The sequence below is a fragment of the Trachurus trachurus genome (genome assembly GCF_905171665.1).
Source record: "Trachurus trachurus genome assembly, chromosome: 1".
NCBI lineage: Eukaryota > Metazoa > Chordata > Actinopteri > Carangiformes > Carangidae > Trachurus > Trachurus trachurus.
The window spans coordinates 33,571,935-33,586,518 of NC_139891.1; the positions used below are offsets into that span (position 1 = coordinate 33,571,935).

General features: G+C 42.0%; 1 protein-coding gene across 1 annotated transcript in view; it reads left to right on the forward strand.

Annotated features, from left to right (window-relative positions):
• Positions 1-14,584, forward strand: part of lcor (ligand dependent nuclear receptor corepressor) — a gene marked incomplete at both ends in the record, with an annotated part of 91,105 nt that overhangs the window by 62,729 nt on the left and 13,792 nt on the right. Inside the window, 2 exons of the mRNA XM_083970304.1 lie at positions 5,379-5,511; positions 13,696-14,190. Coding sequence (XP_083826430.1) covers positions 5,379-5,511; positions 13,696-14,190 — 628 coding nt within the window. The remainder of the gene's footprint in view (positions 1-5,378; positions 5,512-13,695; positions 14,191-14,584) is intronic.

The following is a 14,584-nucleotide window of genomic DNA, read 5'->3' on the forward strand; positions in this document are numbered from 1 at the left end:
CTCCTCCTCCTCCTGCGGCTACATACTTGTTATTTGTGTTTTTCAGCCATCATCGTCTTGACCCCAATTTAGCTTATGAAAGGAATGCTACATAATGATTTGGATGTGAGTGTGTATGTGTGTGCGTGTACATAGTATGTGGAAAAAGGAGGAGGAGGAGGAGGAGGATGGTGACACGGGTGTAAATTAGTGAGACTCCCACAGCAGCAGAGTGGCTCCTCTCAGAGTTTCTCATTTGCCTAAAAAGTGATTGGAGCAGAATAATAACGAGGTTATTGAACCAATGACAAAGAACATGGAGGCGTCTCGAGACAAAGTATTTATGTGACCACAAACGCCCGCTTAGACACCAAAAAGAAAATGGTGTCCATACGATCCGCGGTCCCTGTTCGGTGGTGGTGAGGGGGCGGGGCTTGTTGTGACATCACAAAGTGACAGGAAGTCCTGACGGCTGGTTTTAAGGCTCAGTTTCTGAATACAGGCTGTGTGCATTTCTCTGTGGACTGAAGCTTTGATACTTTCACAGTATTAATATAGAACCTAGAGCTGCTTTATAATCACACTACACATGGACATCTACCTTTATACTGTATGGAGCTTTAACACAAACATCTACCTTTATACTGTATGGAGCTTTAATACAAACATCTACCTTTATACTGTATGGAGCTTTAACACAAACATCTACCTTTATACTGTATGGAGCTTTAATACAAACATCTACCTTTATACTGTATGGAGCTTTAACACAAACATCTACCTTTATACTGTATGGAGCTTTAACACAAACATCTACCTTTATGAAGCTTTAACACAAACATCTACCTCTGATCACATGATAATCAATAGATTTAAGTTAAGGTAACAAATAGAAACTTGTATTGATACCACTCATTTCCTGTGGAGCTTTTGACTGTGTCACATGATCTTCATCAGCAGATGACGTTGTAGATGTTTTTCATTATTCTTAAAGCTCCTCCTCCTAAATTCCTCTTAAATTCTTTGCAGTTGTTAATTAGTGATTTTTTTTGGATGTTTCCCATCATCACTTTTTATTTTTTGGAGTGTGGTGGTGGTGGTGAAACAAGGGAACGAGGGTGCAAGCAAAGGAAGGAAGGAAGGAAGGAAGGAAGTGAGGAGAAGGCGTCCTTCACTCAGCCGTCGAGCCTTCACATGTTTTTCAACTTGACCCCGGCCTGACCTCTGAGGTCGGCCATCTGTCTCCTAAAAACATCCCGGCTGCACCACCTCCACTCCACCAACCCCCATCTGTCGCTCCCCGGCTCCACTCTGCTGCATCCCTCGCCTCATGCTAATAACATCATGCTAACAGCCTCTAGGCTGCCAAAGCTCTCACTGCTGCTAATGTACATAAAATGTACACAAGCACAAAGCTGCTCCGTGAAATGCAGTAATTACAGATAAGACTCAAATGGAACCAAATGGGAGAAAAAAAAGAAAAAAATCTAAATAAATAAGAGAAAAATCAATTAAAGAAAGCCGGGCAGAGATTACAGCAGATCTGTTCTGCACTATTGTCTGACTGGTCAATAATTATGTTAGCCTCTCATATTGTGCAAATCGTGACATGTATGAGACAAAATTTGCAACAGGCTTAATTGTATTCCTCTTCTCACTCAATACAATTTTCATCTTTTATTCATCCGTTAGGGGCTTGAAGGCTTTTTCTGCGTCTCGCTGTTATTACCCTCTGCTTGTTTGTGAAATGCCAGGAGCTTCAGTGGGCGGGAACCATTGATTCATTGATCTGAAGCCACACAAACTGCCAGCAGAAAGAGAAGAGAGAGAGGAGGAGGGGTGGCCTTAAAAACACACTCATCTGTGTTTGTTGCTTTGTCTTTCACCATCCACACACACACACACACACACACACACACACACACACACACACACACACACACACACACACACACACACACACACTCAGGGCTGTAAAAACAATGGTGGCAACGCGCTCATTATACGAGAGACGACCACGACGCTGTAACGGCGGCGTTAATCCCTCTCTACGACTGGATTCACACGCTCTCTGTTTAGAGGGATCCCAGCGTCTCGCCGGTCCGCTCTGGACCCTGGATATCCTGAGGAAGCTGTGTGATTGGCTGTTGGCTCGATAAAGGTCCAGCCTTCAACAATGGCTGAAGTGAGACGTAGCCCAGCAGCCACGCTTCCTCCTCAGCCAGTCATTGGCCGGTTGGTGACTTGAGCTTATTGATAATGAGTCTCTAGCAGCAGGTTGTGGAGCCGAGTGTCTGTTGGTTGGTTGGTTGGTTGGTACCGGCTTCATCAGTTGAAAAAAACAAATTATGGCCTTAATCCGACTATAACTGGACAACTGAAGTGCATGTGAGTCCGACTAAGACCGGACTTCTCCAAACCCGACTAAAACACCCAGATAATGTGATTGGAAACAGGTTTTCTTCTGTTTGCCTTAATCGGACTGAAACTGGACAAATGAATGCGCGCATGCTCCATAACAGTAAACACGGCACAAAGTGTAGGGGTGTACCCAGCCCAAAGAAAAAAAACGGTGCCTTTTCACTGTCAGTGCATTTCACGCATGGCAACCAGCGAGAATACGAGACGATAACGATAAACTTTATTGTCCCGCTCAGGGAAATTTGTCTTGGACTCTGTAGCTGCGCCAGAAATGTCTTGATGGCCACAATGACGACAAACAATACAACCTCAGACATACCAACACCAGCAAGTACATAACATAACACATATTGCACATATCCCATAAGGAAGCACATACATACACCTCATAAATTCACCATAGTATAAAAATGATTGCACAAACTCAATAAGTATCGTTAAGAAATTTTATAGAAGTTGGAACAAAAGAATTCTTGAGTTTACAGTGAGGGACTCAGGTAGCCTGAGGTCCGACCTGGCGAGTCATTTGTATGAATGAGTGAATGTATAAATATTTATTTTCGTGCCATGCCACCATTGGTCCATCCCATATGGGTTTACAAGACACATTTACTGATGAATCAAAAACTAGACAGTCGTTCCTGTTGGTACTACCCGCCACACAAGATTACTTTCAGTACTCATTTGTATATCGCTCTTCGTCTCATTGCCCAGGCCTTTTCAAGAAATAAAGATGTTTTAGCGTCTCAGCATCATCCAACCACACAAATTCGTTATTTGGATCTATTTACTAAAAAGTTTTTGTCTTATAAAGTCATTGAAAGGACATTTGTATGTATATGTTCAGCCTGAACCAGGGCATCCGGTTGGGAACTGTAGTTGAGGACTCTCAGTTATTATTTACTAGGTGACAGAAAGGTGAACTGACACAATGCATATCGCCACATGTTTCCGTCAGTTATTTGATTTTCCCTGTTGCATGTGAGTCTGCATACGATGGAGCGTAAGAAACACATATTAGCAATGTTTAGCTGCAGCTTTGGACACGGACCCTGAGGTAGGCCGACCTTCAGAAGCAGAGTGTGGGTGCAGAATAAAAACCTCAACCTGTCTCAGGTTGTGTTGTTGTTATTGGTAACGTATGTGCAGCCCCTTCTTGGATTTTAATTGGTTGTTCTAAAAGTTGAACAGATTTCTACTGGAAATGAAGCGCTCTGAGCATGGTCACCGCCAAGAGCATTTTTTTTCTCCATTGATTTCTGTGAATGCCAAACTTCTTAGGATCTGTATAGAAGATAGATTTGTATAGCAAGAAAACACGTTTGATGGACACAGTAACAGCCCTTGTTACTAATATCTGCTTTATGATATGGAGTAATATAAAGCTGGAGGTCGCCACTATAGAAGATGGCAAACCGTGGCTATAAATGGATGAACGAAGAGGAGAGCAGACAAGAGATGCTCAGATCAGCTGTGGCGTCCAAACTGGTGATTGACTGGTGCTGACTGAGCCAAGAAAAGACTCGTCACACCGTTTCACCACCACCACCACCACCACACCAGGCAGCCGGGGTTCACGGATTCATGCTGTTGATGCTAAAGTGTGAACCGACCATCTGCTGCCTCAGCGCAAATCCAGATCAGATCCATCAGACCAGACTAGGCTACTTTTCTTTTTCTTTTTCTGTTTCCAGTCCAGTTGGTTTTTCCACCCTGAGATGTGTATTTCTGCTCACCACAGTTGTAAAGAGTGGTTGGTTATCTTAGTGACTGGGATAAAAACTTGCATGCATTTCAGTTAAAAACACTGCAATCACACAAAAATCTGTATCTGCTGCACAGTGTGTTCCTAATAAAATGCTCAGTGAGTGTTTATTTCAGCTATGGAAATGAATCAGTGGATCATCTCAGCAAACTAATCAAGGTGTTAATAGTTTCAATCTGCGCCATCCCAAAAAGATGAAACAAATCTGTTTTAAATTAGACATTAGCAGTTGTTGTTGTTATTTTTTTCCGAATGTTGTTGTCAATCAGAACCATGAAATTATATCAGCTTGTATGACAGGAAGAACACAAACACTTAGGAATGCAAGATATAAAAATCAAATGATTAGTAAATTGGATTGAATTTTTTTTTAAATTTCCTCCGTTTATTGCTTTTTTCCCAGGACTAATGCCAAATGTCTCAATCACTCAAATATATATATAAAAAAAACATATCTATTTAATCTAAAAGTTAAAGCAGAAGTAAGCGATCCGGTCGTTTTGGCTAATGCTGCGTTCCAGGCAGGCTTTTGAAACCGTAAATTACAGCTTCAAGTCACAACTTACGACTTTGTAGCGTTCCAGGCAACCCACTCGTGTTTTTCCGACCTGTTTTACCTGTGAAAGTCACTATAACGGCCACTCGTAACTTCCGACCGGTGAAGTCGTACCAGATCGAACTGGTACGACTTCACAGGTTGGAAAAACACGAGTTACGAGTTGCCTTGAACGCACCATAACGTCCTCGTCCCTATGTCACCACATTCAGGCGCATCCCTTGGCTGCACACACAGCTCTGCATGCCGTTCTCTCTCCTCATTGGATAAAAACTGTAGGATACGATAAATGTTTTCTCTTCGGCTCAGAGCAGAGCAGAGGGACTGAGAGACCCGTGTTTCAGTCCAAACACTCTATGTAAGTGATTGCTGTCGGAAGATATAACTATTTAAGACTTATATTAACACAAATATATCACTCACTTCTGCTTTAAGATATGAAATAATAAATATCCAGTGTACACACATAAAACTTGGAACATCAGGTTTCAAACCAAATGAAGGAGAAATCTTCATGTTTCTGAGATAAGTTGTGATGTGATGCTGTGAAAGAGTTGGTTGTTTTTTTGTTTTTTGACAGAGCCCAGAGCTTTACTCACTCTTTGGTTTCTATGTGTGTCTGTTTGTGTGTGCGTGTGTGTGTGTGTGTGTGTGCAGGACCACATTGCAGAAAACGGTGGCGGCAGCCAGGTGCTGTCGGAGTGTGAAGACTTCAAACAGGAGCAGTCTCGGTTCAGCCGGCTGGAGAGACAGGCCCAAGACTTCCTCAATGCTGTGTTACACAGAAAAGGTAGGACACGCACGCACACACACACACACACACACACACACACACACACACACACACACACACACACACACACACACACACACACACACACACACACACACACACACACACACACACACACACACACACACACACACCTCATCAGTCATTTCACTACTCATTACCACATTCCCTCTGGTCTCGAATATCTGGAATATCTTGGTATTTCCAGAGGCACATTTCAGGGAGGACCTGTCAGAAAATTTGGTAAACCCCTTTGGGAAATCAGTGAATATTGAAGAATTTCACAAAAATGAACCACATTAAAAAGTATGTAATACCAGACACCATTAAATCTTTTACATATTAGGTACTTGCATTTAATTATTTTCCATCCCAGCTGGAGTTGAGGCCAGACAGTGTAGGACTTGTGAATGGAAATTAAAAAAGTGTAGAATTGGCCACAGTGGGAAGAAGAATCCTTATTACTTTTTGTTTTAAGACTTATTTTAACACTTCTATACTTTTATACTTTGTCGCCAAAGTTCAAACAGACAAAGTTATTTCTTTTTTATTACCAGTGCTGAGATCATGGTCCTTTTTTCATAAAATCAAAGTAATGAGAAGAGTTAACCTTTCTTTCTATAATGTCAGTTTATGTTAAATCAGTTAATAATCTTATAGCACTTAATTTGATGTGTATATTAAGTGCTTTAGGATAATTACTAATGTCTGTTTTGGTTGGATAGGGGGACAAAAAACAGCAATTTAGTCATGAAATGTGAATTACAGTTTGTCAGGTAGTAAAATTATTAGATTAGATTCACTTAATTGTGAAAAATTATACATGATTGAGAGTTTGAATGCTCTGAAACAGGGGGGAGTTGTATCTCCATTAGAGACGAATGTATAAAGTTGTGCATCGTCTGCGTAACATGAGAATTTGTGTAGTTCGTAACTGGATAAAAAGAGGGCCATGGATCGATCCCTGTGGGACGCCACATGTAACTTTTCCAAAGTTTTACATTTGGAACAAGGCCATTTCTGCCCTCTAGGTAAACCTCAAACTGGTTTATCTGGGCCAAAGAGGCCGACCCACTTTTACGACCCTTTACTAACCGTGCCATCATTACGATGGGAGGCCATGTGGGAAGGTTGTTCTACTACACGGTGGTTGTGGTGGTGTATTAATGAGATACTAGTGCTGAATTTGGGAGGATAGAGGAGAAGAGTGGTGGTGGATCTGAGGCTTGTTGCGACTGCTGTTTGGCAATTGCCTTAAAAATTAAAACTAAAATATATCAAACAGCTGAAATCATTAAGGACCGGTCATGAGAGCCAGGCGGGGGTTTCTTTGAGGGTTAATCAAAATTTGATGAGGTCTCATAACACATTCGGGCTGACTACAGGGACCGAAATCAGAGCACGGGAGAGGTCCAGCTTCACTGTAGGACTTTTGTATAATTAGTCACATGAGGATTGCTGCCTAAATGTTAAGAGCCAAATATAAAACTGCTGCACTGTTGATGCAAACTTACTGCAAACTTACAACAGCCTTGGGTGTGATCACACTCACAGGAGACTTTTCTGTAAACCCTGACATCGTCTACTTGGAGTTTTGAATACACTTTTTTTTTTTTTTTTTTTTTTTTTTTACTGTGCGCCATCAAAATAGTCAGCTTCTTTTCATCAGGCACTTTTGACATTGGGTGGATTTTTTTGTGCTCCAACTCAAAATGATTGCTTTAAAGTGAAGGTGCTGGCACTCATGTCACAGTAAGTTGTTTTTTTATGCCTCTGTGAAGAGTTTAATGACCTTGATGCTGAAGCAGGAGAATGAAAACCATCCTAAATGTGTAGGCACCAATGAAAAGAGACAAATCTTTTATCAAGCGTTAAGAGAGATGTTCTCTGAAAAATGGAAGACTTCATTTAAAAAAGAGTCAAAGCAATAGAATAATAGAACAAAGGACAAAGCCTTATGCACAGTGAGTTTAATATGAATATGCAAAAGAAAAAAAAACACCATTTAGCACAGCAGTACTCCACATTATACAAATTACACATGACAATACTTATCATGCTCAGGTTACATATTGCATTTTAAACTTTTGCAGTTTTTTTGTCTTGTAAATATCAACTCCCTGTTCCATGTGATGCCAAAAGAAGTGAGTCATCTCCGCAGTGAGGTGTGAAACAAAACCTGTTTGCTTTTTAAACGCAGCACTTGTTAAAATCATGACAAAATGTAATATATCAAAGATGGCCTCTGTTCTCCATTATCTGGCAAATGCAAGGCTGCAGCCCGCTGTGTAATTTCCTGTAAAGAGCTCTTTTTGCCAGACTACCCTGTTTCCCACATGCACACTTCACAGCTGAATTGCTTTTAGCCACTTAAGGTATTATGGTCTCTTATTCCTCAGTCACACTGAGCAACATTATTACAGTAAAGGAACACGCTGCTCCCGTCCCAGCAACTTCATGCATTGAACCTCAGGCACCAGTGTGACCTGGAGGAGTCTTCAGGTTATGATTATTTAATTTAATTTAAAAAAACATGTTCGTTTTATGGGTGTGATCCTTTAAAACCCAACATTTCTTCAAGAAGTGGATCTCATTGGTTGAAATCTAGTTAATTTCAGAGTCCTGATTGACACTTTAAAGGTCCAGGAAGTGTCATTTCCATATATTTGCAGTTTGAAGAACAAAAAACCATCTTGGTGTAGTTTTACATCTCGTCTCTCAGCTTCTCTTAGGAGCTAGAAACAACAGGTTGGTGTCGGCCAATCAGAAGAGAGGAGGCTGTCTCTATTGTGATTGGCTGTCTTTTTTTTTTTTTTTTAATTGATCCAATTAGAAATAGAGCAGATTTCAGAATAAAACACTCTGAGAAACCAAATCCTGCAAAGTCGTTGGATGGATGGTGGGTCCAGGTGGTGAGGGGGGCGGGGCTTTGTTGTGACATCACAAAGTGACAGGAAGTCCTGACGGCTGGTTTTAAGGCTCAGTTTCTGAATACAGGCTGTGTGCATTTCTCTGTGGACTGAGGCTTTGATACTTTCACAGTATTAATATAGAACCTAGAGCTGCTTTATAATCACACTACACATGGACATCTACCTTTATACTGTATGGAGCTTTAACACAAACATCTACCTTTATACTGTATGGAGCTTTAATACAAACATCTACCTTTATACTGTATGGAGCTTTAATACAAACATCTACCTTTATACTGAAGGAGCTTTAATACAAACATCTACCTTTATTTTGAAGGAGCTTTAACACAAACATCTCCCTTTATTCTGAAGGAGCTTTAACACAAACATCTACCTTTATACTGTATGGAGCTTTAACACAAACATCTATCTTTAAATCACTGCAGATTTCATGTTAGATTTCATATCAGTGCATTTGTTAACATGCACCGGAGGACTCATAAAAGAAATCTAATATTTGCTGAGTTGTCATAATCCTCCTCCTGAGTGGGAGTGCATCCTGCTCCGTCTTCTGTGGTGTTTTTTTTTTTTTTCCAGCAGGGAGGAAGCAGATGTCTGTCCAATCAATGCCCAGCCCCAATCAATCTGGCTTCACTCACACAGCCAGAGCTGCATGTGGCGCTGCTATATATAGTCGGATAAACAGTCGCACACAGGCATGATGGGACACACACACACACACACACATACACACACACATACACACATACACAGTATATAACCAGCACACACTCACCAACAGACTCAGGAATGCGTTGTCATGCGACGTCACAACTCGGACTGTTCTGTTCTGTTCTGTTCTGTACCACATCAGTCTGATAATGATGCACCAACATCCTGCTGCTGTCTAACACAACGCTACACAACAACGGTCAACAACTGTTGTGTGTAATCAGCTGCAGGTGGTGCAGGTGAAGAGTTTAATCTGATCTAGACTAAACTCATTAATAACTATTTGTACACTATAATTGATTAGTGATTGATTGATGTTGAAAACCAATCCGAAGCATCTATACGAATCTTTCTTCCACGTCCAGCGTTGTTTTTGTTATCTTTTCTATTTCTAACTTAAAGGACATTTTAGGTCTAAAAGAAGGAAAGATTTTCAGTTTAATGTCTCCTGTTTTGCGGTAGTTGTGTCTGTCCCCGCATCGCCACGGCAGCAATGAATGGGAGTGGATGTAAGTTCTGCTGTTTAGGCTGTTTACATCCCTCAAAGACGCATTTTTTTCCACAGACAGCGTCAGATGGCGACTCAAACATGCACCGAGAAGTTTATTTACTTCAAGCAAGCCGACATGTTTGTAAAACTAGATCTAATTCAAAGTCTCGCGCGAGACCCAGTTGCCGTGCTCGATGTGTTCAGGTGCAGTCGGAAAGCTAAAACACAGGAATATCAACTCTTGACTTGCTTCAAGTAAAAAAAACTTCTCAACGCATGTTTGAGTCGCCACCTGACGCTGTCTGTGGAAAAAATGTACACTTGAAGCAAGTCAAGAGTTGATATTCCTGTGTTTATGACACAAACGGGAGCTTCCCACTGCACGTGAACACACTGTCCACTGCAACTTGGGTCTCGCGCGAGACTTTGAATTAGATCTAGTTTTACAAACATGTCGGCTTGCTTGAAGTAAATAAACTTTTCGATGTTTGAGTCGCCATCTGACGCTGTCTGTGGAAAAACATTGCGGCTTTGAGGGATGTAAACAGCCTAAACAGCAGAACTTACATCCACTCCCATTCATCGTTGCCGTGGCGATGCGGGGACAGACACAACTACTGCAAAACAGGAGCAATTAAACTGAAAATCTTCAGATTCCTTCTTTTAGACCTAAAATGATAGGACAATACAGCCCCGAGTTGAATTTGCCCGGAATTGTCCTTTAAATGGTGTTTAAATGTGATACAACAGACGGTATGTAGCTCCTAAAAAATACCCAGGATGCAAAGTGACGTATCCGTTATGTGTACATGCAGCCGTGCACCGCAATCTTGCACACACACACACACACACAGAGAGATAAGGACTTAGCGGTGTGTGCTCACCGACACTTTTGTTCCCGTCGCCTCGAGACACTTCCTCTAGGCAGAATTCCTGAACTTCTCAAGGAAATGTTTGGTTTTGTCTCTCTTTTTTTTTTGAAAGAATGCAGCCTCCTGACCTCCTGCGTACCTTCGCACACGCCCGAACTGTTACACAACGGCCACTTCCTGACAAACACACACACACACACAACAAGCACATGCGAGGGGGGTTTCCCTCCAGGAGAGTTTGGCAGCGTGCACCTGACGACAAAAAAACAAAAAAAATCAAGCTGTGTGTGATTAAATAGTGTTTCCAACAAGCTAACACACTTCCTGGGTTTTTTGCAACAACACAACAGACACGTCTCGTCTCTGTTGTTTCAAGGTTAAAAAGATCATTTCATGCGCGGGGATTACAGCTAGAAGTCAAATAACATTAGCAGAGGATTAGGCCATCTATTGCAAACAACAAACGGCAGCAGCAGCAGCAGCAGCAGCAGCAGCAGCAGCAGCAGCACCACCACCTCTGTTTCTAAAGCCTGTGGAGCTGAAACACCGACGCTGGGAAATGAAAGGCTGCTAAACGCCGGGATAATAAAACCGCTGTGATGTGATAGTTTCTGTCTCACTTTGAATTTGAATTTGTCTTTCAAACGGATTTTGTTCGTGTCGTCGTTTGCCCACTTCTTTAATCACAGCTGTCTGACACATACACACCTGGTTTCATCCTCTAAAAAAAGTACAACACTGTGATATTTAGTGGGATTGTGACACTGTTAAAAACAAGAGTCGTGTTTTTATTGAATATTGATGAAAGCAGTTTTGTTCTCTAGCCTCTCTTTTTTAAATAGACTCATAGAACAAAGACGTAATTATTTTTTAAGTCTTTGCCTTCAGGCTCTTTGAATCTAGTTTGTTATGTATTCATATCTCAGTGTCATCACGACTTTAATCCAAAAAAAAAAACACTCTTTTTTTTGTTTCTTTTCATTGCTTTGTCTTGATAAGTGCCGAATAAAATGAATATTAGATCAGAATTAGATAAACACTTTTTTTTTCACAAGTCATAAAATATATAGCACACTTGAGGGATAAAACTACGCTGGCCTTGAAAGCTCATCAATGTACAATAGACAAACAGATAAAACAGCGACAAATTCAGAAAATATCCCTCATAACTATGACAACACAAGCTCACGTGTGGTAATGTAACGTATTTCCTTCAGGAAATGCATTCTCTAGTTTTCTTTTGCAATTTTACATTTTTGTATTTTCTGAAGCTACAGTGAGTTGAGCTTTACTGAACATAAAAAAAAAACATAAACCCGACTCTCAGCCTGAGCACTTCAACAAAATGCCACCTTCAGTCTTGAGCACATTGGTGCTTAATATCAATCAGTGCACGATTAAAAACAAGGAGCATGCTGGGACAGCAGTTATGTGATCACTACTAACTATAGGATATTATGGAGCTGCAGGCTGGATTAAGTGTTATACTGCACATTCAGTGTTACATATACAATATATATATATATATATTATGTATGTATGTGTATTTTTTTGGATTATTTCATCATATCTTCAGGATTAGTTGTTTTGGGGCTAATGTATTGTTTGGAGGATTTAAGGTTGCAAACATAAAAGACTCCAAATAACATAATAAAGTGCTGGTTGTGAAGAGATCAGTGGTGAGTGAATGAGTTATCTGGGACAAGGCCAGATTAATGCATTAATAACAAATGAGTGTCATCACTGTCACTGTTTTCGCTGGTTGTGTATTAACCAGTCAGATCCATGACCATGTTTGATATGGGTTTGTTTTGTCACAGCGGGGGATAATGGAAAGTTCACTCCTGACATCTGTGTCTTGTGCCACACACACACACACACACACACACACAGACACACGTTCAGTCGTGGTGCTGCTGCTGTTTTCCGGCTGTGTGCACTTCAATTACACAGTGAATCGCTGGTTAAATGACCAGATACAAAACCATGACTCCCAATTGGAAGATTATTCTTTTCTTTTCCTTTTCTTTTTTTTCTTATTCAGTCTGGTGTGAAATAAACTGATTCCTTTGTTTCCAAAGGGCATGGTGCAACATGATGAGACGATATATTATCATATATATTATCATAAATATGGTAATAAGTTTGGATACTTAACGATAAACAACCCCCAACCTTTAGTTGTTGCTATGTTATTGTTTCCTCCATTGTTCTGTAGTAACAAGTACAGGAGGAGAGCTGGGGAAATGAGGGTGTGTGTGTTTTTGATTGATCATTGAACCTATAAAATGAAATGATCTGAAAAACATGGATCAGATTTGTACCAGACACTGTTTTTTAATCTGAAAACCCCCTCACTGCCTGACTTCTTGTCATAATTAAAGGGATAGTTCACCCAAAATTGAAATCACACTCATTATCTACTCACCCTCATGTGGACTAAGGGCTGGGAGAAGTTTCAGAGTCCTCCGTGGCTTCTCTGAGTTACAGGGGGTCTCGGCGTAGCAGTGCATGTCCATATAACGGTTGCAAATGGATACCAACTGTCTTCGTAACAAAAAGACACACCAAAAAACATCCAAATACCTCCATGCTGCTCGTATGTAATGTCCGTCTTGTATTGAAGCCCCGAAATGCGAAATTGTCCCGAAAAAAATTAAATAAGTCTATGTTTCAAGCTTCAAATTTGACGAAATTTGACGTCAAATTTGACGAACTGGGAAAAGGAGCTGCGAGAAGCAAAACCAAACAAGCTTGAAATATGCCGAAACCCCCTGTAACTCAGAGAAGCCACGGAGGACTCTGAAACTTCTCCCAGCCCTTAGTCCACATGAGGGTGAGTAGATAATGAGTGAAATTTCAGTTTTGGGTGAACTATCCCTTTAACAGTGTTGTGTTAATTTTTGGTTGAATCAGTAATCGATTGAAACGTATTGATGAAGACCGGCAGCACTCATCATAACACTCTGCGATCACAGAGCGTCCGTCGCCGTCAATAGGCCGGATTAGCTGCTGCTGCTGCTTCCCAGTGATTTTAGGATTATTGGAGTAAAGCATCAGGATTACACTTCCAGGATGAAATGGGATAAATAAGCTGTTGAACATGAACAAATTCCTGGAGGATGCGATGCTGACATGTTTTCTCCTTCTCCTTCTCTTTCTCTTTCTCCAGACCTCCCAAGTTTCTCAGACCCTCACATTCCTCTAGTGGCTCGTGAGATCATGCAGCGAATGATCCGCCAGTTCGCTGCCGAATATACCTCAAAAACTACTCAGGACGACCTGCCCCTGCCCAACGGCACCATGAAGGACCAAAGCCTGCCGAGAGCGGCGTCTCTGGCCCCGGCCCCCTGCTCCCCGCCCGGGCCGCACCCGCCGAGCTCCCCTCCATCGTCGGCCTCCTCCTCCCCCTCCCCCACCCCGGGGCCGCCGGGCCTCAGCCCCACCTCAGCCAACAACGCCGCCGTGGCCGCTGCTGCCGCCTCAGCACCAACCTGCACCCAGAGCAGCAACGGCACGGCCAGTAACGGAGGAGGAGGAGGAACAACAGCTGCTGCCTCTGCACAGAACCCCGTCCTCAGCAAGCTTCTCATGGCCGACCAGGACGGCCCGCTGGACCTGACCGTGAAGAAGAACAGCCAGGTGGACACGGAGCCCAGCCAGCAGGGTGAGAGACGCAGCAGCAGCACACTCGCTTTGTTGTGTCACACAACACACTCAGACACAGACAGCACCACAGCAGGTTCCATTTCAGAGTTAAGGCAGAAGTAAGCGATCCGGTCGTTTTGGCTAATGCTGCGTTCCAGGCAGGCTTTTGAAACCGTAAATTACAGCTTCAAGTCACAACTTACGACTTTGTAGCGTTCCAGGCAACCCACTCGTGTTTTTCCGACCTGTTTTACCTGTGAAAGTCACTATAACGGCCACTCGTAACTTCCGACCCGTGAACTCGTACCAGATCGAACTGGTACGACTTCACAGGTCGGAAAAACACGAGTTACGAGTTGCCTTGAACGCACCATAACAGTCCTCGTCCCTACGTCACCACATTCACGCGCATC